General features: G+C 49.4%; 2 protein-coding genes across 8 annotated transcripts; both read left to right on the top strand.

The window, feature by feature from the left end:
* Positions 1-326: 326 nt before the first annotated feature.
* LOC117144919 (translation initiation factor IF-2, mitochondrial) lies at positions 327-2,880 on the top strand. 2 transcript variants are annotated; one of them, XM_033310366.1, is made up of 5 exons: positions 327-557; positions 662-782; positions 849-1,417; positions 1,471-1,890; positions 1,956-2,880. In XM_033310366.1, the coding sequence occupies exons 1-5, from the start codon at positions 411-413 to the stop codon at positions 2,787-2,789; spliced, it is 2,091 nt and encodes a 696-aa protein (XP_033166257.1). In that variant the 5' UTR covers positions 327-410; the 3' UTR covers positions 2,790-2,880. The 2 variants fall into 2 exon arrangements, with proteins under 2 accessions (XP_033166257.1, XP_033166258.1); XM_033310367.1 differs by having other exon boundaries at positions 468-557; positions 673-782.
* Positions 2,881-4,799: 1,919 nt separating this feature from the next.
* Positions 4,800-24,423, top strand: LOC117142662 (papilin). Of its 6 annotated transcripts, XM_033306790.1 has the most exons (18): positions 4,800-5,220; positions 13,520-13,580; positions 13,640-13,818; positions 13,959-14,987; positions 15,048-15,351; positions 15,408-18,993; positions 19,053-19,232; positions 19,516-19,686; positions 19,793-20,829; positions 20,886-21,069; positions 21,129-21,323; positions 21,406-21,576; positions 21,844-22,409; positions 22,472-22,622; positions 22,872-23,288; positions 23,401-23,559; positions 23,619-23,735; positions 23,792-24,423. In XM_033306790.1, exons 1-18 carry the CDS (start codon positions 5,198-5,200, stop codon positions 23,959-23,961), a joined length of 8,700 nt encoding a protein of 2,899 aa, XP_033162681.1. In that variant the 5' UTR covers positions 4,800-5,197; the 3' UTR covers positions 23,962-24,423. The 6 variants fall into 6 exon arrangements, with proteins under 6 accessions (XP_033162681.1, XP_033162682.1, XP_033162684.1 ...); XM_033306791.1 differs by lacking the exon at positions 19,516-19,686 and having other exon boundaries at positions 4,801-5,220; XM_033306793.1 differs by lacking the exon at positions 22,872-23,288 and having other exon boundaries at positions 4,802-5,220.
* Positions 24,424-24,492: the final 69 nt, after the last annotated feature.

Raw genomic sequence — 24,492 nt, 5'->3', positions numbered from 1 at the left:
GGCAACTGTGGAAATACTGTGAAAATAACGGCGAAGTTTCATAAAGTGTTAGATTTAAAATGAAATGTCAAAAATGAAAAAACTAAATGTGTGTTCTTAACGTATTTTTTTTAATGGAAAGACAACTTTAATTTTAAATTACTCATTTTTTCTGTGTTTCTAATAATCGCTCTTAAGTATAAGTACACATATTTTGTAAAAAAAAATTTAGTTTTTTTTTTAGTTTTCTTTACTTCTTTCTGAATTGTATATCAATTTTAACACGCCCTCTAGGCGGCTAACAGGATGAATGGCAGCGCTGAAAAACAGCTGATTGGATTGTCAGTCCCTGGTATCAGTCAGCTGCTGCGTTACGCGACATCTAAAACATAAGCGAGATTCAATTAAAAATATAATATTATCTATAAAAAATGTTGCGGATCATAAATATAAGTCGACTTGGTAATACCCTCCACTTCAGCAGAGCAGTCACACAATGGCAACTGCCACCGGCGTTTCAAAGAGAATTCCATGTGAGCGCCGCCAGTTTGAAACGCCGGAAAACAGCAGAGGAGAAGGTAGGTTTTAGAGCCACTATGACAATGTCAAACTGTATGCCGAAAAACTCGAATCTCTTAATAATCCCCTTGATCCCAGAGGACACACTCACTAATTGATTTAGAAATCGCCAAGAATTATAGAGTACTCCCCCAAGAAGTTGCAAACGGCGGCCGGAGGCGCCTCAAACATCTGGAAGCACATGACCGTGGCCCAATTGGCGAAGGAACTGGAAAGGCCACTGGGTAAACATTCCATCCACTGGTTATATCTTAATTTATTGAAGGAACTTTTGACCATTTATCTTCCAGATGATGTTCAGGAGGCCATGCTATATGTCAAGGGCGCTGACAACATTGAACCCGCTTTTAAGCTTGCAGACCTCAAAATCATCCAGGAGATAGCCAAGAAACTGGGTGCCAAAACACGGGTGGTGGCCACACCCGAAGAATCAAACACAGATGAGCAAAAGGAACGCGATGTGGCACCCAGACCGCCAGCTGCTCCAGAGCTCCTGCAGCCCCGTCCGCCTGTAGTGACAGTAATGGGCCACGTGGATCACGGTAAGACCACGCTCCTGGATTCTCTGCGAGGTGCTGATGTTGCTGCCGGCGAGGCTGGCGGAATTACCCAGCACATAGGCGCCTTTACCGTCACCTTGGAGAACGGAGAACGTGTCACGTTTCTGGATACACCGGGACATGCTGCCTTTAGCGCGATGAGAGCTCGTGGTGCTGTTGCCACGGACATTATTGTCCTTGTGGTGGCCGCAGAAGATGGCGTAATGGCACAGACACGTGAAGTCATACAGCTGGCGAAGGAAGCTCAAGTTCCTATTATCGTAGCGCTCAACAAAATTGATAAGCCAGAGGCTAATATTGTAAGTTATAAAGAAGTTTTTAAAAAGCACGCCTATCACCCCATTCATTTCAGGAAAAAAGTAAACGAGAGCTAGCGCAAATGGGGCTTGCTCTCGAGGAGCGCGGTGGTGATGTACAAGTGATTCCGATCTCAGCCCTCAAGGGCACTAACCTTCAACTTCTGGCCGAGGCTGTCAGCACACAGGCCACCCTAATGGGACTTAAAGCAGATCCCACTGGTCTTGTTGAAGGAATTGTAGTGGAATCAAAGACCGATCCCCGTCGTGGCAAACTATCGACAGCCATCGTCTCCCGCGGAACCCTTCGTAAAGGTTCTGTGTTACTAAGTGGCTTAGCTCACGCCAAGGTGCGAGGTCTCTTCGATCATAATGGCCAGCCTTTGAGCGAAGCCCCACCGGGCACACCAGTGGAGATTCTGGGCTGGCGGGAGCTGCCGCTCGCTGGTGATCTCATACTCGAGGTGGAAACGGAGGTAGATTTAGTGCAGCATTTCATTTATATTGATAATACAATAATAAGTGCCATCTCTGCGATTAGAAAAAAGCCCACGCCGTGCTGAAGTACCGCGAACACGAGTCCCAGCAGGAGAAGATCGAGTCGAGCAGTGATGAAATCCGCAAGAAGGATGAGGAGCACCAGGCCAAGTATAGAGCTGAGCGAGAAGCCCGTCGACTGGCCGGACGCTTCCGGGTGCGCGGTGGCCAGCGTGTCAAACAGGTGGATGAAAACGAGGGCAAGCCTCGGGTTAGTGTCATTATCAAGGGCGATGTGCATGGCTCTGTGGAGGCCATACTTGATGTGCTAGAGACCTATAACAGCAACGAGAGCTGCCGCCTGGACATCGTGCACTATGGCGTGGGAAATGTGACCGAGGGCGATCTCGAGCTGGCCAAGGCTTTCGATGCTATTATCTATGCCTTTGCAGTGGAGACTCCCCAGCTGAAAGCTGCCAAAGAAGTGAACATACGAAGCTACAACATCATCTACCGTCTAATCGACGATCTTAAGGAGCAATTGAGCAGCAAGTTGCCTCCAGTGGAAATTGAAGAGGTTCTGGGCGAGGCCAATGTCCTGCAAAACTTCCTCATCAACGAGGGTCGCAAGGAAGTTCCCGTGGCGGGCTGTCGTTGCACGAAGGGAGTGCTGAAGAAGGCCCAAAAGTTCCGCCTGCTGCGTGATGGAGAGGTTGTCTACGATGGCCCCCTGGATTCAATGCGACATCTGAAGAATGAAGTGGATACCATCAAGAAGGACGTGGAGTGCGGACTACGCTTCAGAGACACCAAGGTGCTGCCCCAGGCCGGCGATATACTGCAGTGCTACACCACGAAAATGGAGGCCCAGCAAACGGACTGGGATCCAGGTTTCTAGTTTGTATGCGCTTCCAAATCTGCCTTGTTATCGTCTTGTAATCTATAGTTCTCTATTATATACTGTTTATATAAAACAATCCGCTATCCGACTTCCTGTTGATTCCACTGCTGCCGCTGTTGCCGTTGCTGCCACCCTTCACCCACATACTTAGGCGTTTAGGATACCGATATAGAGTGGCAGCGGAACTGGCCGATGATAAGGGAGACGTTCTAGCATCGAGAGCGACAGCGGGAGAAGCGCCCCTGTCCCAGAGACGGAAGCTGTTCTAAATGGGTCATCGCCTTGCTAATTGGAGTTCACCCAAACCAAGGCGGTGTCCGTAGCCCCATATCGACTGGTAGAGATAGCAGGCTTCCGCCGCGGAGCCAATTAGAACTTGGTCCTATATTCATGAATGGATGCTTTTTATATCAAGCCCACGCCTCTCAGCATATATGTTTGCGAATTTCTATAATATCAAGCGCGTTCCCTGTATCGCCAGTCGCCAGTTTGCCTTGAAATGTGGATAATTCATTTCTGCGACTTATTAGCTAACTGGAGGCGACTTTCCCTGGCCGACTGCTGATAAGGGGAGTGTAAAAATAACTGTAACATCATTCTTATATAATTATGCTCAAGGACTTTTATAACCGCACACACATTATTCGGTTTCTCGGCTTAAAATTGTAAATCAGCGAGCAAGAACTATTTTTGGCGGAAATATGACTTGTGGTTGAGATAATCTCGTATTTAAACCACTCATATTTGTAAGTAGAAGCTTCCTGCCATGATCCAAAAAAAAACTTGGAACTATCAAAATAATATTTTGATAGTGTGTGCGATGATTTACTTGTAAAACTCAAAATCCTTATCGCATTTGGCTGTTACCATGCTAAAGTTTTAGTTTTTTCAAAGCAATCCAGATAAATTGTCTAAGTTGTCAAGCAAATTTTGTTAGAAATTTGTTTTTGTAGCATTTACATGCAAGTTTGATGGTTTTTAAAGTTCTATTTAATTATAGTAGCTCTCACACATTTTTCGGCTCTATAATATCAGGCCTCTTATTTTTTCGGCGGAAACTTGAGTTTTGGTTGAGATTTGAGTGCTGGATATAAACTATATATAGAACCCCGAACTAAGCGGAATGCGGAAATTATCGCTCAGGCTTCGAGTTTTTCTAGACGGGCGAATTTCATGAATGAACTTATCAAATTTCGTGAAATCGATGCTGCGAATAACTAATATGCTGCACCAATGACGCTCTTGCAATGGCAGACTGCAATTTATCCCACACCAGAACGGATGCCTAAATTTGTCTGTGAAATGGGCGAGCAAATCAGAGTAAACACATCGCACATGTGTTTGCCAGTGGCAATTAGAGTGAAATTGAGCTGCATTCGGGGTTATGACGAGTCAGGATCACTGGCCAAAGGATGTCGACATGTGTTGGCAGGGGCGGCTCATTAGTACCGCCGCTTGATCTTGACAGGCACGGCAAGAGCAATGCGAGTGCTGCATGTGGTGGTCGAGGGCAGGGCCACTAAATCACTTGCCAACTTCGGATCGGATCGTATCGTATCGCATCGCATCGCTCCTCACACACGTGCAACGCATAAAGATCAGCGAGAGTCGCCGGGGAACCAGTTGTTACAAAGACTGCAAAAAAAAAAAACCGAACTCAAGTCGACTTTAGTCTCTAGTGGGGGCCGGTTGGCAAAGGATCACTAATGCAGCGTGCATAAACTGAGTAGATTTATATATGCCCCAAGAAGCCCTAGCGACAAGATTGGGTGCTGGGTCATATAGGCTCATCTAGAGTCCCCTTCAATTTGGGAGCGCGAGATTAGAAGGGGCGGAAGCCGTCCTTTGTGGCGCTATCGCTGCAGAAAAGAAGCTATGGCTATGGCTACAGCTATATAGCTTGGGTGCCACGATTATCGGGCTGCTGCTTCCGATCCGCTGCTCTGCTCTGCTCTTGCTTTGCTGCTTTTGCTTTGCTGCTTTTGCTTTTGCTCTGCTGCGGCTTTTGTGTGGCACAGAATTAGAGCGATCGCATGCGAGCGACTCGATCAGTTGCTGGCGTGCCGTCAAACCCTGCGGATGTGTTCCGAATCGAGGCGGATACTTCGACTCCGACTTTGACTCTTAGGATAGTGCGCGATCGATCGACCGGATATATCCTGCGGCAATGCGCAGGCGCAAAGTGCCGAGTGAATTCTGATTTCAAGTGACAACTCTGTGCCAGATAATTAAAACTCAAGTGGTGCTCCACTCAAGTGCTAGCCACTCTGCAGGGACAAGGAACGACACAGAAAGATACAAAATAAATAGATATATATTTATATATATATACTATTCGAGTGGGTGAGAAACGCGAAAAGTGAGGCGACGCTTATTGTGCTGTCCTGCCAGCAAGGAGCCACAAAATGGATTTATCGAGGCGGTTGTGGTAAGCATCCGACAAACATGTATCCATATCCATCCAAACGCGACTGATGCGGCACTGCAATCCCTGAAATTGATTCCCTTTGTGTTGCTAGCAAATTACTGTGTCAATTGGAATTTTAATTCCGTTTGAACTACATGGGCAAACACTTGACACGGGTCTCCTCCTCGCCTGAGTTCTCATCCTGCCTCCCAGTTGTCCTTTCACATGTGCGGATGTGGATGTGGGCGTATCCTGGCTACGTGCTCGCTGTGCAACAGGCGGTGCTCCTGTTTCTGCTCCTGTTCCTCGATGTTGACACTGCGCGCGACTGCCATTATCCTGGCCAGCATTTTGTTTGCATGCCAAATTACATTGCCAACTTAATTGAAGTTTGTTAATGAAAATTGCAACATTTTTCAAAGCGTTTTCCCAGCCCGCCCCTAATGTGCTTTAGTTTGTATTTGTGTGAGTTCTGATTGCCGTTCGTCCTTGGTCCTGCGCCCTGGCAAAAATGTTTCCATTAGCAATTAAGCTCTGGAAGTTGTATTAAAAATTATGGCCTTCATGGAGGGAATGCGTATCCTTTTCAAGGAATTCAAAATGAATCGAAAACAATTAAACAACGTATAGTCCAGCTAATTTGGTCGGGCAGGGCCGATGCCAATTCCAACCACAATCGATTTCGCTTTTAACATCTCAATTTCCGGCATCACGATCTTACTTCAAACAGCCAGATCGGTGGTTCTCCACCCACTGTCCCAGAAATTGTGCTATTACCTCACCTGCAACTCATCGACAGGTCTTTCTGTTTCTTCACCGAAATGTGTGTGCGATTCGAACCCCTTCCCTGGAAAAAGAAACGAAGAAATCAAATCAAATTTTCAAATGGAAATGTAAATATTTATCCCAAAGAGTTGCGTTCGTAGGTGAAGTGCGTGTGCTTTGAAGTGCCCTCATCCCTGCCCACCAGAAGGTAGGGAAAACAAGGTGAGGTGCTCGGACAGGCCAGCAGATACTTGCGGAGCAGCTCGGAGGTCGGTTCAAAGTTGACTCCATGGCAGCCATGAGTCCAGCGATCTCACGCACATGCTGGACATCCCTATCTTGGCCATAATCTCCACCCGAGGCGGTTCTTCGCTGACCACAAGCGTTGCGTGCGTTTTATTTTTGGCCAGAGTCATAAAGTCCGACACCGTCACATAAAAGCCCAGAAACTTGTTCCTCGGCCAACTGGCAGTTAGCGCATCCATTCGTCAAGTTCTTTAGAGTTTTTCGCGAAAACTGTGCGTTAGCCACTTGAAAGCAAAAAATTTCTATCTCTTTGTCAACGGCGGGAAAATGGGAAAAACTATAGATTTCGGATGAAAATGTGGCCACCACATGACCCATGTTGGCCAGAGCTTGGGGACATGTGTGTGGCTAATCACAATTCACAGGAAATCATATCATAGTTTTTCCTGCCTCAATTTCCCAATGTTTTTTAGTTGAATTAATGGAAAAGTTCTTGAGAATACATTGCTTAAAAATCTTCTCGAGTAGGGTATCTGATCACTTGGCTGGCCCAAGCCCAAAATCCAAGCCCCCAAACGGGTCAACATACCTAAGACCATCATTATGTCTGTAGTTTAATGGCACAAACTAAACGTTTTAACGCACTCGGTAAATCAGTAACCGAGTATCTTGTAGGTTGTATCTCGCCTGTGTGTGGCCATTAAGTGGCCAAAATATACATTACATTAAGCGAAAATCTGTGGCTCGTGACGTCTTTGAACTTGACTCCAGTTGACGCTGTTGGAGACTCTCTTGAAGTCTCTTCAGAAGAGACGAAAAATTCCAGCATACCTATTCGTCTTTCTGTGGAAAATAGGATGCTCAGATCTTGTGTACTCAATGAAAATTCCCAATCTAAATATAAGACTCCACCTATGCTGATATATAGTTTACCCAGCGCAGGCAATGTTTGTTATGTTTTAAGTATAATATTCCGCGGAAAACACTAAATTCCGCTGGGCAGCAGGAAAATGGATGCAACAAGAAAAACACGTACCCAATCCAATTGCCCACACATAGTTGCTGGGCCAAATTGTTTATTGAGTGTGATCTGTGCGAGAGCCGCAACTATAAACAGTGAATTTCAAAATATATGCTTTTGAAATGAAACACGCAGAGCCAGTTGCCTTGAAACTCGGAATATCATCATGCACACACGAGTTTCGAGTCGAGAGTAAACACTCGAATTGCATAATTGATCCTTAATGGCTATAAATAAATCAGAAATCCAAATGTTGATCTAGCAAAGTGGCTGCTTCTCTGCCGCGAAGTGTGCAAATTCAGTATAACCAAAATCCACGCCCGGATATGGCGTGTGGGTATGGACTTCTCCAGAATATCGAATGATGCGGCAAATGAGCTGCAAATTATGAACAAACGCCCCCCTTGTTGTTGCACTTGCAACTTGCTGCAATCCTGTGGATCAGTTCATGCCTATTCCACGCCTCACTGGCCTCCCAAGTTCATGGCGGCGATGTTGCACGCTGCATTTGCCACATCTGCTCTGGATGGGGTATGGATGGGATGGACCCCCAATGGCACGGTTAATGGTTTCGCGACCGATCTGCACATCGCTTTCCCATGACTTAATGTCTTATGCTTAATTAAGCAAAGGCTGCCGACTGGGTGGCGGTTAATTATTCCAACTCCTCCATCCGAATCAAGTGTGTGAGTGGCAAATAGCTTAAGAGCCATTGTTAATGTTTGCCCCGCCACGAACACACACACGCGCACACACGAGTGGAGTGTATGGACACACACAATCGGATCGATCGGATGGGGTCGTCGCTCCCTGGCAACGCGGAAGATAAAAAGGATGCCCCAAAATATGCCGCCGCAGAAATTGCACAAGATACAAAATACTATATACAGACAGCAGAATAAAAACGGAGGAGCCAACCGCCATGGCATGACTGCAAAAATATCCAAAAATTGTGCAGATCCAACCAGGAGGCAACCGGCAACCGGCAAACGATGCGTCACATGCAGTAAAATGTGCCTAAAAAGTTCTGTCTGTCTGAGGAACCAGAAAACCAGAAAAGTAGGGACAGCATCAGCATCAACAAGTGAAATATATTCGCCGCCAGGCAAAAGCCAAAAACCAAAAAAGAGCGCAAAAAAAGGGGGAATATATAAAAACCCATAAAAATGTTTTGGCGGACGACAGGCGACGATCGGTTTGCTGGGTGTTCTTGGGAAACGTGATGCGCATCTTGATGACAGCAAATGAAGCGAAATGCAGACCCGACTATCAGCCCTTTCTGGGGGTCAGGGACGCAGCCCTTTTACCACTTCCGATGGTCCGGCTGTTTAGCCAATACCTCGGAGGAATCTGCAAGACGCAAGGAACCCACTGACAAGTACTGGAGCGATGAGCTAACCCGTAATTGCGCTATAAATCAATGTCTGCTCCACATTTTATGCGTCAGGTAGTCAGGTAATCGTACTGGCCAACATGATGGCATTTAAGCCAATTTGATTTGAAGGCTATTGTGAATAAGTGAAATTGGGAGTTGGTCATTGCTTATTTTAGATTTCTTCGATGAAACAAACAGGCTGTTGAAATTCAGACAGATATTTCTATTTAGCATAAGTAATGGGCAATTGAATTGCTAGAGCAGAAAGAATGATCTGACATAACTAAAAATTCTATAAAAAGTAGCCTTCCCAAAATAGTTTTGGTTTGCTCAAGAATTCCACCATTTATTTACTTTTTCCCTTAGTTTATTAGTTCCCCGCTAATTAAGTGCTGAAATATGCCAGCTCATTTGGCATCCTGTGAGCGCACCGTTGTGTGTTTTTTATCGCAAGTCGGCGCTAAAATGTTTACACAGAGGCCTGATTAATAATCCCCCACTGGCTGGGATGGGTTCAAAGTTCGAGGAGGTGCAAAAGTGTGTGTTTCCCTAGAAACCATTTCCCCCTGTTTCCCATTTCGAGTGCTATTAGCCATAAGTGAAGTCAAGCAGCTTGTTGCAATCTCGGGCCGAATGAGTTGGGCAAATAGAAAATTGCCAATGCTCATGGGGCTAGGTGGAGGTGGAGATGTGGGGATGTGAGGCTGTGGGTATGTGAGGATGGGAAGTCGCGACAGCGGCGTTATGATGCCTCTAATTAGCTGCACAGCACTGTTGATTCTCCGGCGGAGGCCGCTTCTGGTGGCTCCCGCGACATGGTCATAAAGATTTGTTTGCCCGTCGAACATTTAGCCGCCGCCGTTGACAGCGGGGGAAATTTATGGGTCAGTAAGTTGGCAAAGTGAAACGCATAGTGAAATCTCTTTCCCTTTTATTTTTCTCAGGCCCAGTCTCGGTGAACTGGGCTTAAATGCGCATTCTGTTTGCTCATTTGCACTGCTCATTTGGTCAAATGCGTGGCAAATATTTCATTAGGCATTCGGGCAAACTTTGTTGTGCCTCTCAACGTTCAACATTTGCTGCTGCTGCAACATTGTAGCAGTGCAGCACTAAATTTGGTAAAATGTTGCATAATCCCTGTGCATTTCGCAAACACTTGGGGGCAAAGGCGTATGTTTATTATTTTCACTACTCAATTAAGTTAAATTAATTTCGAAATTGATAATTGCTCGGACAGGCTGTGTGCAAGTGTTTGGCTGCCAGTCAAAATGGCAGCAGCACAAGTGGAGCTGGGGCTTCCATTCCCCGCCAGAGCGGTGGATGTCGCTCCGTCTCCATACCCATCTCCACTGAGTCTCTGTGTGCGTTGCTTTATGCAAATGCAATTAAAATTTCAACAATGCAAACATTTACTTCCGTTGCAACAAATGTCGTCGCTCCACCAGCCTTCTGCCCGCATCTTCTTCATAGAGACATCATCATCATCATCGTGGAAGCTTCGGCAGCAGCAGCAGGAGCACCATCATCGCATTCACCTGGCCACACCTCAGCCGCAATTTGGCGTTTTGCATTAGAGTCTGCTTGTCTTGTGATAATTGTATGACTATGTAATTGTATTTGAACAAACGGGTGTCACACTCGCACGCATCCTTCCGACTAATGAGGTGGATACCTGTGCAATAATTGCTGCCTGGTATTTTGCGGCCAAATAAAACGCACTAACGAAGCTGATTAGGACTTACTGCCTGGATCGATCTTGGGTGGAAAAAGGGAGTGGATTAAGTACACAGGGAAATACTTGGTACACACATTGGAATTTAGTCATATATTCTATTGTATGCCTATATAGTATATAAAGTATTCTCTCTGTGTAGGAGGTGGGTGCACTTGCACGCATTTTCCGTTGGCTGCAATTAAATCAGTTGCCTGCAACATCGAATTCCTTTCGTTCCTCACAATCAACATAAAAAAGCGAAAAAGGGGCCAGCAGAAGTCAAACGGTTGCAGCTGGGCGAACTGGGGCCATGGGCATTCCATCTTCATCAAAGGGCCCCGGGATCTGCAGAGGCAGGCAGCTGCGGAATCGGAATCCTCATGGATGCAGCTAGCATATTGCATGCCCCACCGCCAATTGATTAACTCCAGCTAGTTGTTACCCCGATCAATTGGCATGGGAAAGGCCCGAAGAATCGAATCTAGTGGGTGGTTGCGATTGAAGTGCGGGGAATTCTACTAACTCGACCTCGCGGATGAGTCATGTAAACAAATCCAACGTCAGTTCCCGATGGTCAGATGTGAGAGCTGCTCGAAATTTATGTGTGTTTTTGCGGCACTTGTTTGGATTTCGGCTTGCCACATAATATTTTTTTCGGTTCGCCTTTCAGATTTAGATTACTTTTGGTTGCCCCAAAATTAGCTGTAATTTGTTGTCGGTCCTGAGTTTGGCGGCTAAGTGCGCGCACTTGTGGAGTAAGTGCCGCTGATAGTGTTGTTCTTACGGCTCATTAGCAGGCGCTTTATTTACGATGGTCATTGCAACATTTTACATGGAAAGATATCTGTTTGGAGTACCTACATTCTTGAAACACTTTCTTTCACTGAAACGAAAATCGTATCTGTATCTTAATACTTGCAATCTGTATATGAAAACTCAATACTTGAAAGTAGCAATCTGTTCCTTTGGGATCACAATAAAATACCCTGGTTCCATCGTACTATAGTATATAAAATAAATATATTTCTCCCAGTGCATTACGCATTCTATGCCAGAATGCACTTGTTGCGTGGAAGGCATTTGAAAGCAATTACACGATCGTGAATATATCTCTGGCATGGACGCGGAGTGAATATCTTTTAGCTACTCGGTCTGGAGAGAGCGTACGACTATATCTGTGGCCTGGATTTGCATCCATGCTGCAGTTGTTCAAGTTGACTGATAATGGCTGCAATTGTGTAGCTAAAAAGGGATCATTTCCCTGCACTCTCACTGCATGTATGCAGTGATTGGCGGGGCCCCTTAAAGTATTATCACCGCTTAGAGCCGCTATCCGAAACCCAAATGCCTTTGTAATGCGGCGCACAATGAACAATGGACTGCTATTGTGGGACCGTTTCTGGCCAGAAAGATGGAAGGCCAGAAAGGCATTGCGACCCGATAATTGGCCCTCTTAGAGGCGCAGCTTTGATCTCGCCAGCCAACTAAATCCTGGTCACAAAGCTAAATGGGGTCAGGGATTGGGAGAAGGCCCACCATCCGGCATTAATCTGGTATTATATAGTACACCGTATTTGTGTAAAGTTCCCGCCCCCGAACTTAGCATTTCCTCCAGACTTATTTGACATTTCTGTGGCGGCATTTCGGTGGTTCACATGACATGTGTAACTTATTTGACGATTGCGCCAACTGTTTGTGCTAGTGTCACGTGGCTTCCGCCACATGTGGCAATAACAATGTTATTCCCATACCCATTTCTCCGCACCCGACCAAACAAAATATCTGGGGGTCCGAGGATTTTGCGTAATCAGCAGACGCGTATGAAATCGAAATCGAGAAGTGCGCTCTTGCGGTTTTTGCCAGCTCATCGGTTTCCTTGGAACTGCCCAATTAATGGAGTTGGTCCTGATTTTGGTTCTGGTCCTGGTTTGGCGGGTGTCTTAGTGTCGTGGTGTCCTGTTTGCATGACGCAATGGCTGAGAAGGAGGCGACTGGGCGACGCCGCCCCTGCTCAATGGACTGTGAAATGTGTGCCGTTGTCGGTTTGCCATTTGCCTTCCGTTGTCCTTGCCAAAGCAATAGGTGTCCTGGCATTGGTTTCAAAAGGGAAATGCGCTCAAATTGCATTAAAATGCCAACACAGAAGCATAAAAATTATGGCCACACTTGGCGCCCAGCCCTCTGCTGCTCTCGGCTGTCATAAACAGCACGCCTGCTGCGGCAGGACTCCCGAATCCAAGGACCCAGGCACCAAAGCATGTCCTTCGTAGCCAGGAGGACAGAATTACAGAGGGCAGGAGGCGAGCGCCATCAGTCGGAGGCGTCCAAGCGTAACAAACCGAGCGGCTCCCTGCACGCAGCAGCGACAGAAATTAAATTGGCAAGCCCCCAACAAGAAAGCGCGGGGATGCAGTGCAGCAAACGTTGCCTGCAACATTGAACGCCTTTGACATATTCACGCAACTTGTCCTCGGGGCGCAACGACATCCTCCTCCGTGGAGCAACTTCCTCGAAGAAGTCAGATTCTGCGGCGTCGAATTGTCTGCGGCATAATCGTATATTCTCCCTGGCTTCGGTACTTATTATTTGCTTGGTTCTGCGCTTCTTTCTGGTTCTTTCGTTTTGGCAAATCGGCAGGAAGCCCTGCTAAATTATGTCTTGTTTATGTGGCATTGCATATTTATGGTCCGTGCGCGCGGCGCATAATAAAAAAATGTTACCGAAGAAATTGCAAATTTTACTTGACCAAGTCCCATTCTTTTCGCCATCCAGTGGTAAGGGAATCCACCGCCTATCCCGCCACAGATTTAGCCGCAAAAACAAGTTCAATGTTTGCTTGCTCTGGCCATTGAGCATAAACAAGTTCATCATGTTGTCGCCGCGAAGCCCCACAAAAGTTTGTTTGTGCCCCTTCGCTGGACGCAGACCCAAGTCTTTTGAGAAAGTCCCAGTCGAAGTTGGTGACTCCCCCGCCAGCCAGCCAACCAGCCAGAGAGAGCCACCCAGCCTGTTGCTCCTCTAATGAGTCTGAGCACTCGTGTGTCCACAGGCATGCGGAGAAGTCAACAAATACATGGCTATATATGTGCAACAAGTCAACACGTGACTTCGGTCCCATGATTTTAATGAATGGTCGAGTTGGGCGAGGTTATGTCTGGTGGCGTTTAATTAAATTGCCTCCTTCGCTCTCCATTTGCAGCTCAACTGCCTTGGTAGCATTCATTGTTCTGGCCGGCATTCACGATTCCCAGAGCAGATTCGTAAGTATGCAGCGGATATCCTGAGGGACTTACGACTAATCCACTTAGCCCTTTTCCAGCCTGGACTCAGACAAAAAAGACAATATGGGGCGAACATGTACTTGCCGGAGAGCTCGGTGACGCCCGGTGGCGAGGGTAACGATCCCGATGAGTGGACACCATGGAGCTCGCCCTCGGACTGTTCCAGGACCTGCGGCGGTGGAGTGTCTTACCAGACTCGGGAGTGCCTGCGAAGAGAGTGAGTATACAAGACCTGCCGTAAAATAAAGCAACCCTATTCCATCCCTATCATAGCCAAATATTATAATAGGCATGAGACCTCTAGATTGCCTATGTATAAATAGTTTTAAATCTCTTACATCTCTTACCATTCCACAGTGATCGTGGCGAGGCAGTCTGCAGTGGAGGCAGTCGCCGATACTTCTCCTGCAACACCCAAGACTGTCCGGAGGAGGAGACCGACTTCCGGGCGCAGCAATGCTCCCGCTTCGACAGACAGCAGTTCGATGGAGTCTTCTACGAGTGGGTGCCGTACACGAATGCGCCCAATCCCTGCGAGCTGAACTGTATGCCCAAGGGCGAGCGGTTCTACTACCGTCAGCGGGAGAAGGTGGTGGACGGAACCCGCTGCAACGACAAGGATCTCGACGTGTGCGTGAACGGGGAGTGCATGCCGGTGGGCTGTGACATGATGCTGGGCAGCGATGCCAAGGAGGACAAGTGCCGAAAGTGTGGCGGTGATGGCAGCACCTGCAAGACCATTCGCAACACCATAACCACGAAGGATCTGGCTCCTGGATACAACGACTTGCTGCTCCTTCCAGAGGGAGCCACCAACATTCGTATCGAGGAGACGGTGCCCTCTAGCAATTACCTGGCCTGCCGGAACCACAGTGGACACTACTACCTGAACGGCGATTGGCGCATCGACTTCCCACGCCCCATGTTCTTCGCGAACTCGTGGTGGAACTACCAACGGAAGCCAATGGGCTTCGCCGCTCCCGACCAACTGACCTGCAGCGGTCCGATCTCGGAGAGCCTCTTTATAGTTATGTTGGTGCAGGAGAAGAACATCAGCCTCGACTACGAGTACAGCATTCCGGAGAGCCTTAGTCACTCGCAGCAGGATACGCACACGTGGACGCATCACCAGTTCAATGCCTGCAGTGCTTCCTGCGGCGGTGGCACTCAGAGTCGAAAGGTCACCTGCAACAACCGCATCACTTTGGCGGAAGTCAATCCATCGCTGTGCGACCAAAAGTCCAAGCCAGTGGAGGAACAGGCTTGCGGCACGGAACCGTGTGCACCACACTGGGTAGAGGGAGAGTGGTCCAAGTGCTCCAAGGGCTGCGGGTCCGATGGCTTCCAAAACAGGAGCATCACCTGCGAGCGAATCTCCTCTTCGGGGTAAGTCTTTTTTTGAGTCACGAGAGATATATGATGAACAATAACGTGGGAACAATTTAGGGAGCATACAGTTGAAGAAGATGCCGTTTGTCTAAAGGAGGTGGGAAACAAGCCGGCCACCAAACAGGAGTGCAACCGCGATGTCAAGAACTGTCCCAAGTATCATTTGGGACCTTGGACGCCATGTGATAAGCTTTGCGGCGACGGAAAGCAGACGCGAAAGGTTACCTGCTTCATCGAGGAGAACGGTCACAAACGAGTCCTGCCCGAAGAAGATTGCGTGGAGGAGAAGCCGGAGACGGAGAAGTCCTGCCTCTTGACACCTTGTGAGGGCGTTGACTGGATAATCTCTCAATGGAGCGGCGTAAGTATTGTACTAATTTGGCATGCCATAAATTACTAAATTTCTGTGTATTCTAGTGCAATGCATGTGGTCAGAATACCGAAACACGTACAGCCATCTGTGGAAACAAGGAAGGTAAGGTGTATCCGGAGGAATTCTGTGAACCAGAGGTACCCACTCTATCCCGGCCGTGCAAGTCGCCCAAGTGCGAGGCACAATGGTTTTCCTCGGAGTGGAGCAAGTGCTCTGCTCCTTGCGGAAAAGGTGTCAAATCTCGCATTGTCATTTGCGGGGAGTTTGATGGCAAGACGGTAACTCCAGCAGATGATGACTCTAAGTGCAACAAAGAAACGAAACCGGAATCAGAACAAGATTGCGAGGGCGAGGAGAAGGTTTGCCCCGGCGAATGGTTCACTGGACCTTGGGGCAAGTGTAGCAAGCCTTGTGATGGTGGTGAGCGAGTACGTGAGGTCCTGTGTCTTTCCAATGGAACCAAGTCAGTCAACTGCGATGAAGAAAAGGTCGAACCTCTATCTGAAAAGTGTAACTCAGAAGCCTGCACTGAGGATGAGATTCTACCTTTGACCAGTACTGATAAGCCCATCGAGGATGATGAGGAGGATTGCGATGAAGATGGTATTGAGTTGATTAGCGATGGGTTGTCAGACGATGAAAAGAGCGAAGATGTCATCGACTTGGAAGGAACAGCAAAGACTGAAACTACGCCAGAGGCCGAAGAACTTATGCAAAGTGACAGCCCGACACCATATGATGAGTTGGAATCGACTGGTACCACATTTGAGGGATCGGGATATGATTCAGAATCAACCACCGACAGCGGCATTTCCACAGAAGGAAGCGGTGATGACGAAGAAACGTCTGAGGCTTCCACTGATTTGTCTAGCTCCACGGATTCTGACTCCACCTCCAGTGACTCTACTTCCAGTGACTCAAGCTCCAGTATTTCCAGCGATGCAACTTCTGAAGCCCCAGCATCCTCAGTTTCCGATTCAAGCGACTCCACAGATGCATCCACTGAAACCACAGGAATTTCTGATGACTCCACAGATGTCTCGAGCTCAACAGAAGCCTCTGCTTCGGAGTCGACTGATGTCTCAGGCGCATCAGATTCCACGGACTCCACCAATGCTTCCGACTCAACTCCTGAAAGCTCCACGGAAGCCTCAAGTTCCACAGATGACTCCACGGACTCTTCGGACAATTCTTCAAACGTTAGTGAGTCATCAACAGAGGCTTCTTCCTCATCCGTATCTGATTCTAGTGACAGTACTGATGAATCCACCGACGGCGCACCCAGTACTACAGAGAATTCATCAGACAGTACTTCTGATGCCCCTTCGGACTCAACAGCATCTTCAGATTCCACGGACTCTACTTCAGATCAGACAACTGAGACTACTCCTGAATCATCGACTGATTCGACAGAATCGTCTACCCTGGACGCATCCTCAACTACAGATGCATCATCGACTATCGAATCTTCAACGGAGAGCTCAACAGATGGTTCTTCATCCACTTCCAACTCGGAATCAACCGAAACCACCGGGCTGTCCAGTGATGGATCAACCACTGATGCAACTACTGCTACTTCTGACAGCAGTGACAGCACCACTGATGGATCAACTGATCAATCTACTGATGGTTCCTCTAATGCTTCAACTGATGGCTCAACCGAAGGCGCAAGCGAGGACACTACATTGTCCACGGAGTCCTCCGGATCAACCGAAAGCACCGACGCCAACGCCAGTGATGGTTCGACCACCGAGGGAAGTACCGTCGATGACCTGTCCAGTTCCACAAGCTCCGATGTTACATCTGATTCTACCATCACAGACTCCTCATCTTCCACTGAAGTATCTGGTTCCACAGATTCATCCTCTTCCACAGATGGTTCCTCAACAGATGCTTCCTCCACTGAGGCTTCCTCAACCGATGTCACTGAATCTACAGATAGTACGGTTAGTGGAGGTACCAGCGACACTACGGAAAGCGGTCCAACGGAGGAAAGTACTACCGAAGGCTCCACTGAAAGCACAACCGACGGATCCACAGAAAGCACCCAGTCCACCGATCTGGACAGCACCAGCAGTGATATCTGGAGCACCAGTGATAAGGATGAGGAATCGGAGAGCAGTACTCCTTACTCCTTTGATTCTGAAGTTACCAAGAGCAAGCCCCGTAAATGTAAGCCTAAGAAGAGTACCTGCGCCAAATCCGAGTACGGTTGCTGTCCGGATGGTAAGTCCACTCCGAAGGGACCCTTTGACGAGGGCTGTCCCATTGCAAAGACCTGCGCTGATACAAAGTACGGTTGTTGCTTGGACGGAGTGTCTCCGGCTAAGGGCAAGAATAATAAGGGTTGTCCCAAGTCGCAGTGCGCTGAGACTCTCTTTGGCTGCTGCCCCGATAAATTCACCGCCGCCGATGGTGAGAATGATGAAGGATGTCCAGAGACCACTACTGTGCCACCCACGACTACCACAGAGGAGTCACAGCCAGAGACAACTACTGATATCGAAGGATCAGGCCAAGACTCGACGACACTTGAGCCAGACACCAAGAAGTCCTGCTCCTTCTCCGAATTCGGTTGCTGTCCCGATGCGGAAACATCCGCCAAGGGTCCTGATTTCGAGGGATGTGGTGTTGCGTCACCAGGTGCCAAGGGCTGCGCAGAGTCTGAGAACGGTTGCTGTCCGGATGGACAAACACCTGCAAGCGGTCCGAATGGCGAAGGTTGCTCTGGATGCACACGTGAGCGCTTTGGATGTTGTCCGAACTCCCAGACCCCGGCTCATGGTCCCAACAAGGAGGGTTGCTGCTTGGACACTGAGTTTGGCTGCTGCCCCGACAACATCTTGGCCGCGCGTGGTCCCAACAACGAGGGTTGCGAATGCCACTACACTCCTTATGGTTGCTGCCCGGACAACAAGTCAGCCGCAACTGGCTACAACCAGGAGGGATGCGCCTGCGAGACGACCCAGTATGGCTGCTGTCCCGACAAGATCACTGCCGCCAAGGGACCCAAGCACGCGGGCTGCCCTTGCGAGGCCACCCAGTTCGGATGCTGTCCAGATGGGCTCACCTTCGCCAAGGGTCCGCACCACCACGGATGCCACTGTACTCAGACGGAGTTCAAGTGCTGCGACGACGAGAAGACCCCGGCCAAGGGCCCCAATGGCGAGGGCTGCACTTGTGTGGAGAGCAAGTTCGGTTGCTGTCCCGATGGAGTCACCAAGGCGACGGACGAGAAGTTCGGTGGATGCGAGAATGTCCAGGAGCCACCCCAAAAGGCCTGCGGCCTGCCAAAGGAGACGGGCACCTGCAACAACTACAGCGTCAAGTACTACTTCGACACATCCTACGGAGGATGCGCTCGCTTCTGGTACGGTGGCTGCGATGGCAACGACAACCGCTTCGAGAGCGAGGCCGAGTGCAAGGACACCTGCCAGGAGTACACCGGCAAGCACGTCTGCCTGCTGCCCAAGAGCGCAGGTCCCTGCACTGGCTTCACCAAGAAATGGTACTTCGATGTTGACCGCAACCGGTGCGAGGAGTTCCAGTACGGCGGATGCTACGGCACCAATAACCGCTTCGATAGCCTGGAACAGTGCCAGGGCACTTGTGCCGCCAGTGAGAATCTGCGTAAGTGGGCCTCTATTCCTTCTTCAAGAGCCACGATTACCGACATTCTTCCACTGTAGCTACCTGTGAACAACCTGTGGAGAGCGGACCATGTGCCGGAAACTTCGAGCGTTGGTACTACGACAACGAGACGGACATCTGCCGACCCTTCACCTATGGTGGATGCAAGGGCAACAAGAACAACTATCCCACGGAACATGCCTGCAACTACAACTGCCGCCAGCCCGGCGTTCTTAAAGGTTTGAGATCTGATTTAGTATATCGTGGTGCCATGAATTGGGTAATGGGACTAGTTGTATGCAATATTTTGCTTGGGTTAATGAGTTATTTTAAGCTTAAACCTCCTGGTTTTTCCTGGCTAACGGTATGTTCTTCCCAAACTTTCCTTTTCCCCCAAAAATTGCTTGGTTACTTTATTGTATGTGCATGATTGCTTGTTACTTGCTATGCCGACTTTCCGAATCTGCACCCGCATCCGAATCTCCTCCTGCACCAAACACCTTCACCATCCCACAACCCCAGACCGCTGTGCGCTTCCTAAGCAAACTGGTGATTGCAGTGAAAAGCTGGCCAAGTGGCACTTCTCCGAGAATGAGAAGCGCTGCGTGCCCTTCTACTACACCGGTTGCGGTGGCAACAAGAACAACTTCCCGACCCTGGAGTCCTGCGAGGACCACTGCCCCCGCCAAGTTGGTAAGCTTTAAATGTTGCCTGCTCCGAAGGCTTTCAATGTGTTCCTGTTTTCCGCTACCCAAACCCCCGCCCTACTGACACTCTTTCAATCCCTCAACCCAACTAGCTAAGGACATCTGTGAGATTCCGGCCGAGGTGGGCGAGTGTGCCAACTACGTTACCAGCTGGTACTACGACACCCAGGATCAGGCCTGTCGCCAGTTCTACTACGGCGGCTGTGGGGGCAACGAGAACCGCTTCTCCACCGAGGAGTCCTGTTTGGCACGTTGCGACCGCAAGCCCGAACCCACAACCACCACCCCTGCCCCTAGGCAACAGGCCAGTAGCCAGGCCGTCTGTGACGAGGAACCCGCTCCAGGAGAATGTAGTGACTGGGTCCTCAAGTGGCACTTCGATCGGAAGGTTGGGGCTTGCCGTCAGTTCTACTATGGCAACTGTGGCGGCAATGGCAATCGCTTCGACACAGAAAACGATTGTCAGCAGCGTTGTCTTAGCCAAGAGCCTCCTGCCCCGACGCCTCCACGAGCACCTGCTCCAACCAGGCAGCCAGATCCAGCTCCTACTGTCCCTCAGTGCAGTCAGCCTGCTGATCCTGGGCAGTGCGACAAATGGGCGCTCCACTGGAACTACAACGAAACCGAGGGCCGTTGTCAGTCGTTCTACTACGGCGGATGTGGCGGCAATGATAACCGCTTCGCCACCGAGGAGGAGTGCTCTGCTCGCTGCTCTGTCAACATAGACACCCGCATTGGTGCCGATCCCGTGGAGCACGACACGTCCAAGTGCTTCTTGGCCTTCGAGTCGGGTAACTGCTACGACAACGTGACCCGCTGGTTCTACAACAGCGCGGAGGGACTCTGCGACGAGTTCGTCTACACGGGCTGCGGCGGTAATGCCAACAACTATGCCACCGAGGAGGAGTGCCAGAATGAGTGCAACGACGCCCAGACTACCTGTGCACTGCCTCCGGTCCGCGGACGATGCAGTGAACTCTCTCGGCGCTGGTACTTCGATGAGCGCAGCGGAGAATGCCACGAGTTCGAGTTCACCGGATGCCGGGGTAATCGCAACAACTTCGTGACGCAGAGCGATTGCCTGAACTTCTGTATTGGGGTGACTGTAGTGGAGGAGCCTTCAGTGCCGGTTAGATTGTTCTCCTTTTCATGTGTCTTAATAATTATGCGAATATTGTCTTACAGACCTATTCGGTTTGCGCCGAGCCTCCGGAGGCCGGCGAATGCGACAACCGCACCACCGCGTGGTTCTACGACAGCGAGAACATGGCCTGCACGGCCTTCACCTACACGGGATGCGGAGGCAATGGAAACCGCTTCGAGACCCGCGACCAGTGCGAACGGCAGTGCGGCGAGTTCAAGGGAGTGGGTAAGTTTGGGGCAGCCGGGCTGGGTACTTGTTTCAGATGCTATAATCTCTTGTGTCAGACGTTTGCAATGAACCGGTGACCACGGGTCCATGCACCGACTGGCAGACGAAGTACTACTTCAACACAGCGAGCCAGGCTTGCGAACCGTTCACCTATGGTGGGTGCGATGGCACCGGCAACCGTTTCAGCGATTTGTTCGAGTGCCAGACAGTTTGCCTGGCCGGTCGTGAACCGAGAGTGGGCTCGGCTAAAGGTAACATATACAGCGGGCGGGTCTCGACTTGGGGGTCACCATGGAGTCGCTGGGCTAACTGGTTTTTCTCTTGCGTAAGTAGAAATCTGCATGCTGCCGGTGGCGACGGGCCGCTGCAATGGACCTTCGGTGCACGAGCGCCGTTGGTACTACGACGACGCTGCAGGAAACTGTGTGTCCTTCATATACGCCGGGTGCTCCGGCAACCAAAACAACTTCCGATCCTTCGAGGCATGCACGAACCAATGCCGACGTAAGCCCCACCTCCAGCCACTTATGCACCACAAAGCTCTGTGCACCACAGAGCTCACTGCACCTCAAATAGCACTCACCCACCCACAAATGCACCTTGCAATCTGCCCACACCCAAATCGCTTGCTCTCGTAGAAACTTTGAAGTAGCATCTGTAGTAGTTGCGTTAGTGCACCTTCACTAGACTTAAGTCTGCACGGGTTCTTGGGAGTGAAATGTCTCACTGAAAATGCTCTCCTGGCTGACTCGCCATCCCCTTCTCTTGCAGCGGAACCCAACAAGCAGGACAACGAAATTGGACAAAATCCGTGCGATACCTTTGATGCCGAATGCCAGGAGCTTCGCTGTCCATACGGCGTTCGCCGTGTGGCTGCACGATCCCAGCCAGAGTGCACGCAATGCATCTGCGAGAATCCGTGCGAGGGCTACAGTTGCCCGGAGGGCCAACAGTGCGCCATCGATGTGGCCAGTTCCGACGATCGCCAGTTTGCTCCAGTGTGTCGCGATATATATAAGCCAGGAGAGTGCCCGACGCTGTCGGCCAATGCCAGTGGATGTGCCCGCGAATGCTACACCGATGCCGACTGCCGTGGAGACAACAAGTGCTGCAGCGACGGCTGCGGACAGCTGTGTGTGCATCCTGCTCGTCCAACTCAGCCGCCCAGGACTCAGGCTCCAGTGGTCTCCTATCCGGGCGATGCCAGAGCCGCTCTGGAACCCAAGGAGGCGCATGAGCTGGATGTCCAGACTGCCATCGGCGGCATAGCCGTGTTGCGCTGCTTCGCCACCGGCAATCCAGCCCCGAATATCACATGGTCGCTCAAGAACTTGGTGGTAAGCAATTGGGAGATTCCGCTTTTCCCATCCACCTGAATGCATTACTGTGTTCGTTACAGATCAACACGAACAAGGGACGATATGTGCTGACCGCCAACGGTGATCTGACCATTGTCCAAGTGCGTCAAACCGACGATGGCACCTACGTCTGCGTGGCCAGCAATGGTCTGGGAGAACCCGTGCGCCGTGAGGTCGCCCTCCAGGTTACAGGTGCGTTTCTAAGACTCTCTTCAATACATTTGTATTTTTTGTTATCCTTACTAAATGTTATTATGTTAAGATCTCAATATAGACATAAGTAGGAAATGTGTGAATCGGATTACCGATTCTGCTATTCCTAATATCCACTGATACTTTATACACTTTGGTGATGGCTATGTAACTAACTGCTTTATATTGAACATTTTGCGCATGTTGCCTGCTTTCCGTAATTGCTTGCTTGAATCTTGGTGGCGGTAGAACCCGTAAGTCAGCCCGCCTACATCTACGGAGACAAGAACGTTACCCAGATCGTGGAGTTGAACCGCCCGGCGGTGATCCGCTGTTCGGCCGGTGGCTTCCCCGAGCCGCATGTCAGCTGGTGGCGCAACGGACAGATGTTTGGCCTCAAGAACAACCTGATGGCCCGCGACTACTCGCTGGTCTTTAACTCGATCCAGTTGTCGGATCTTGGCCTCTACACCTGCGAGGTGTACAACCAGAGGCGTCCGGTCTCGCTGCGCGTCACTCTGAAGGCCGTGGGTCCTGTCCGGCCTCTGAGTCCAGAGGAGGAGCAATACATGCAGTATGTGCTCAATCCGGTCACCCGTCCTGTGACCCAGCGACCCAGCTATCCCTACCGACCCACCCGACCGGCCTATGTGCCAGAGCCCACAGGTAAGTACTGCACATTTGCATGTTATCGCTGGCCTGGCATGGTGTTGGATGTTTCTGTTTAGTAGTACGTTCTGCCAACGAAAAACTAACCACGTCTTTACATGATTTATAGTTAATGTCCATGCCGTGTTGGCTCTGGAGCCGAAGAACAGCTACACCCCAGGATCCACCATTGTCATGAGCTGCTCCGTGCAGGGCTATCCAGAACCGAATGTCACATGGACCAAGGACGACGTGCCTCTCTACAACAACGAGCGGGTTCAAATTACATGTAAGCAGTTATTTAATAATATCTCGATCTATTTAACTCAAAATCTTTTGTAACTGCAGACCAACCACATCGCCTGGTGCTGAGTGATGTCACACCCGCGGATTCGGGCAAGTACACTTGCCGGGCCAGCAATGCGTACACCTACGCCAATTCAGAAGCCAATGTGTCCATTCAATGTGAGTTTGGTGTATTAAAATCTGTCTTGGGGGTACTAATGTAGTTGTATTTCCAGCTGTTGTACCTGTGTCGCCCGAGTGCGTTGACAATCCGTACTTCGCCAACTGCAAGCTGATCGTCAAGGGCAGATACTGTTCCAATCCGTACTACACCAAGTTCTGCTGCCGATCCTGCACGTTGGCGGGCCAGGTAGCCACGCCTCCTCTGCATCCCAATGCGGTGTAATTCCACGGAGCGAGATAGAGCAGAGTAATTTTGTTTAGTTTTCGGATTGAATTGAGTTTAAACGCACCACACAAGAATAATTGGATCGACATTCGCGGACATCCCCATCATCCAAAAGCAGAGAGACCAAAAAAGCCAATCGTTGCTTAGCCATAGCCACCATATATATACCTACATATATATAGCCTACCGATCAAGAACGAACGAACTTCTATTGTAGTATTTTACTCTCTTCCAGGACAAAAGCAAATAGTATTAGTGATTTTATGTTTGTGTTCCTATTTATTCTTGATAACGAGTAACCTTAAATTCAATCGATGAAAGAAAAGCGGCTAAAACGAATTTGCCTTCTACTTTTTAGTTTCTACGACATTTCTGTGCAACGAGTAAAGCATTTAAGCCTAAAAATCAGTAATTGTAAATAAATTAAAACTACATAATAAAGAGTGCATATGTATAAAAGATTCAACTCGGGGGATGGCCCACGATTGGAAAATGCCACCCCATCTGGCAACGCTTTTGTGGCAAGGG

The sequence above is a fragment of the Drosophila mauritiana genome, chromosome 3R (assembly GCF_004382145.1).
Source record: "Drosophila mauritiana strain mau12 chromosome 3R, ASM438214v1, whole genome shotgun sequence".
In the NCBI taxonomy this organism is placed as follows: domain Eukaryota; kingdom Metazoa; phylum Arthropoda; class Insecta; order Diptera; family Drosophilidae; genus Drosophila; species Drosophila mauritiana.
This window is presented reverse-complemented; position numbering and strand designations above follow the sequence as displayed.

Bases quoted from the DNA above. Each gene is read 5' to 3' on its own strand.
- LOC117144919 (XM_033310366.1), top strand. From the start codon at position 411: ATGTTGCGGATCATAAATATAAGTCGACTTGGTAATACCCTCCACTTC. The intron at 558-661 runs GTAGGTTTTAGA...TAATTGATTTAG, and splicing joins GGAAAACAGCAGAGGAGAAG to AAATCGCCAAGAATTATAGA. The intron at 783-848 runs GTAAACATTCCA...TTTATCTTCCAG, and splicing joins GGAACTGGAAAGGCCACTGG to ATGATGTTCAGGAGGCCATG.
- LOC117142662 (XM_033306790.1), top strand. From the start codon at position 5,198: ATGGATTTATCGAGGCGGTTGTG. The intron at 13,819-13,958 runs GTGAGTATACAA...ACCATTCCACAG, and splicing joins CGGGAGTGCCTGCGAAGAGA to TGATCGTGGCGAGGCAGTCT. The intron at 15,352-15,407 runs GTAAGTATTGTA...TGTGTATTCTAG, and splicing joins TAATCTCTCAATGGAGCGGC to TGCAATGCATGTGGTCAGAA.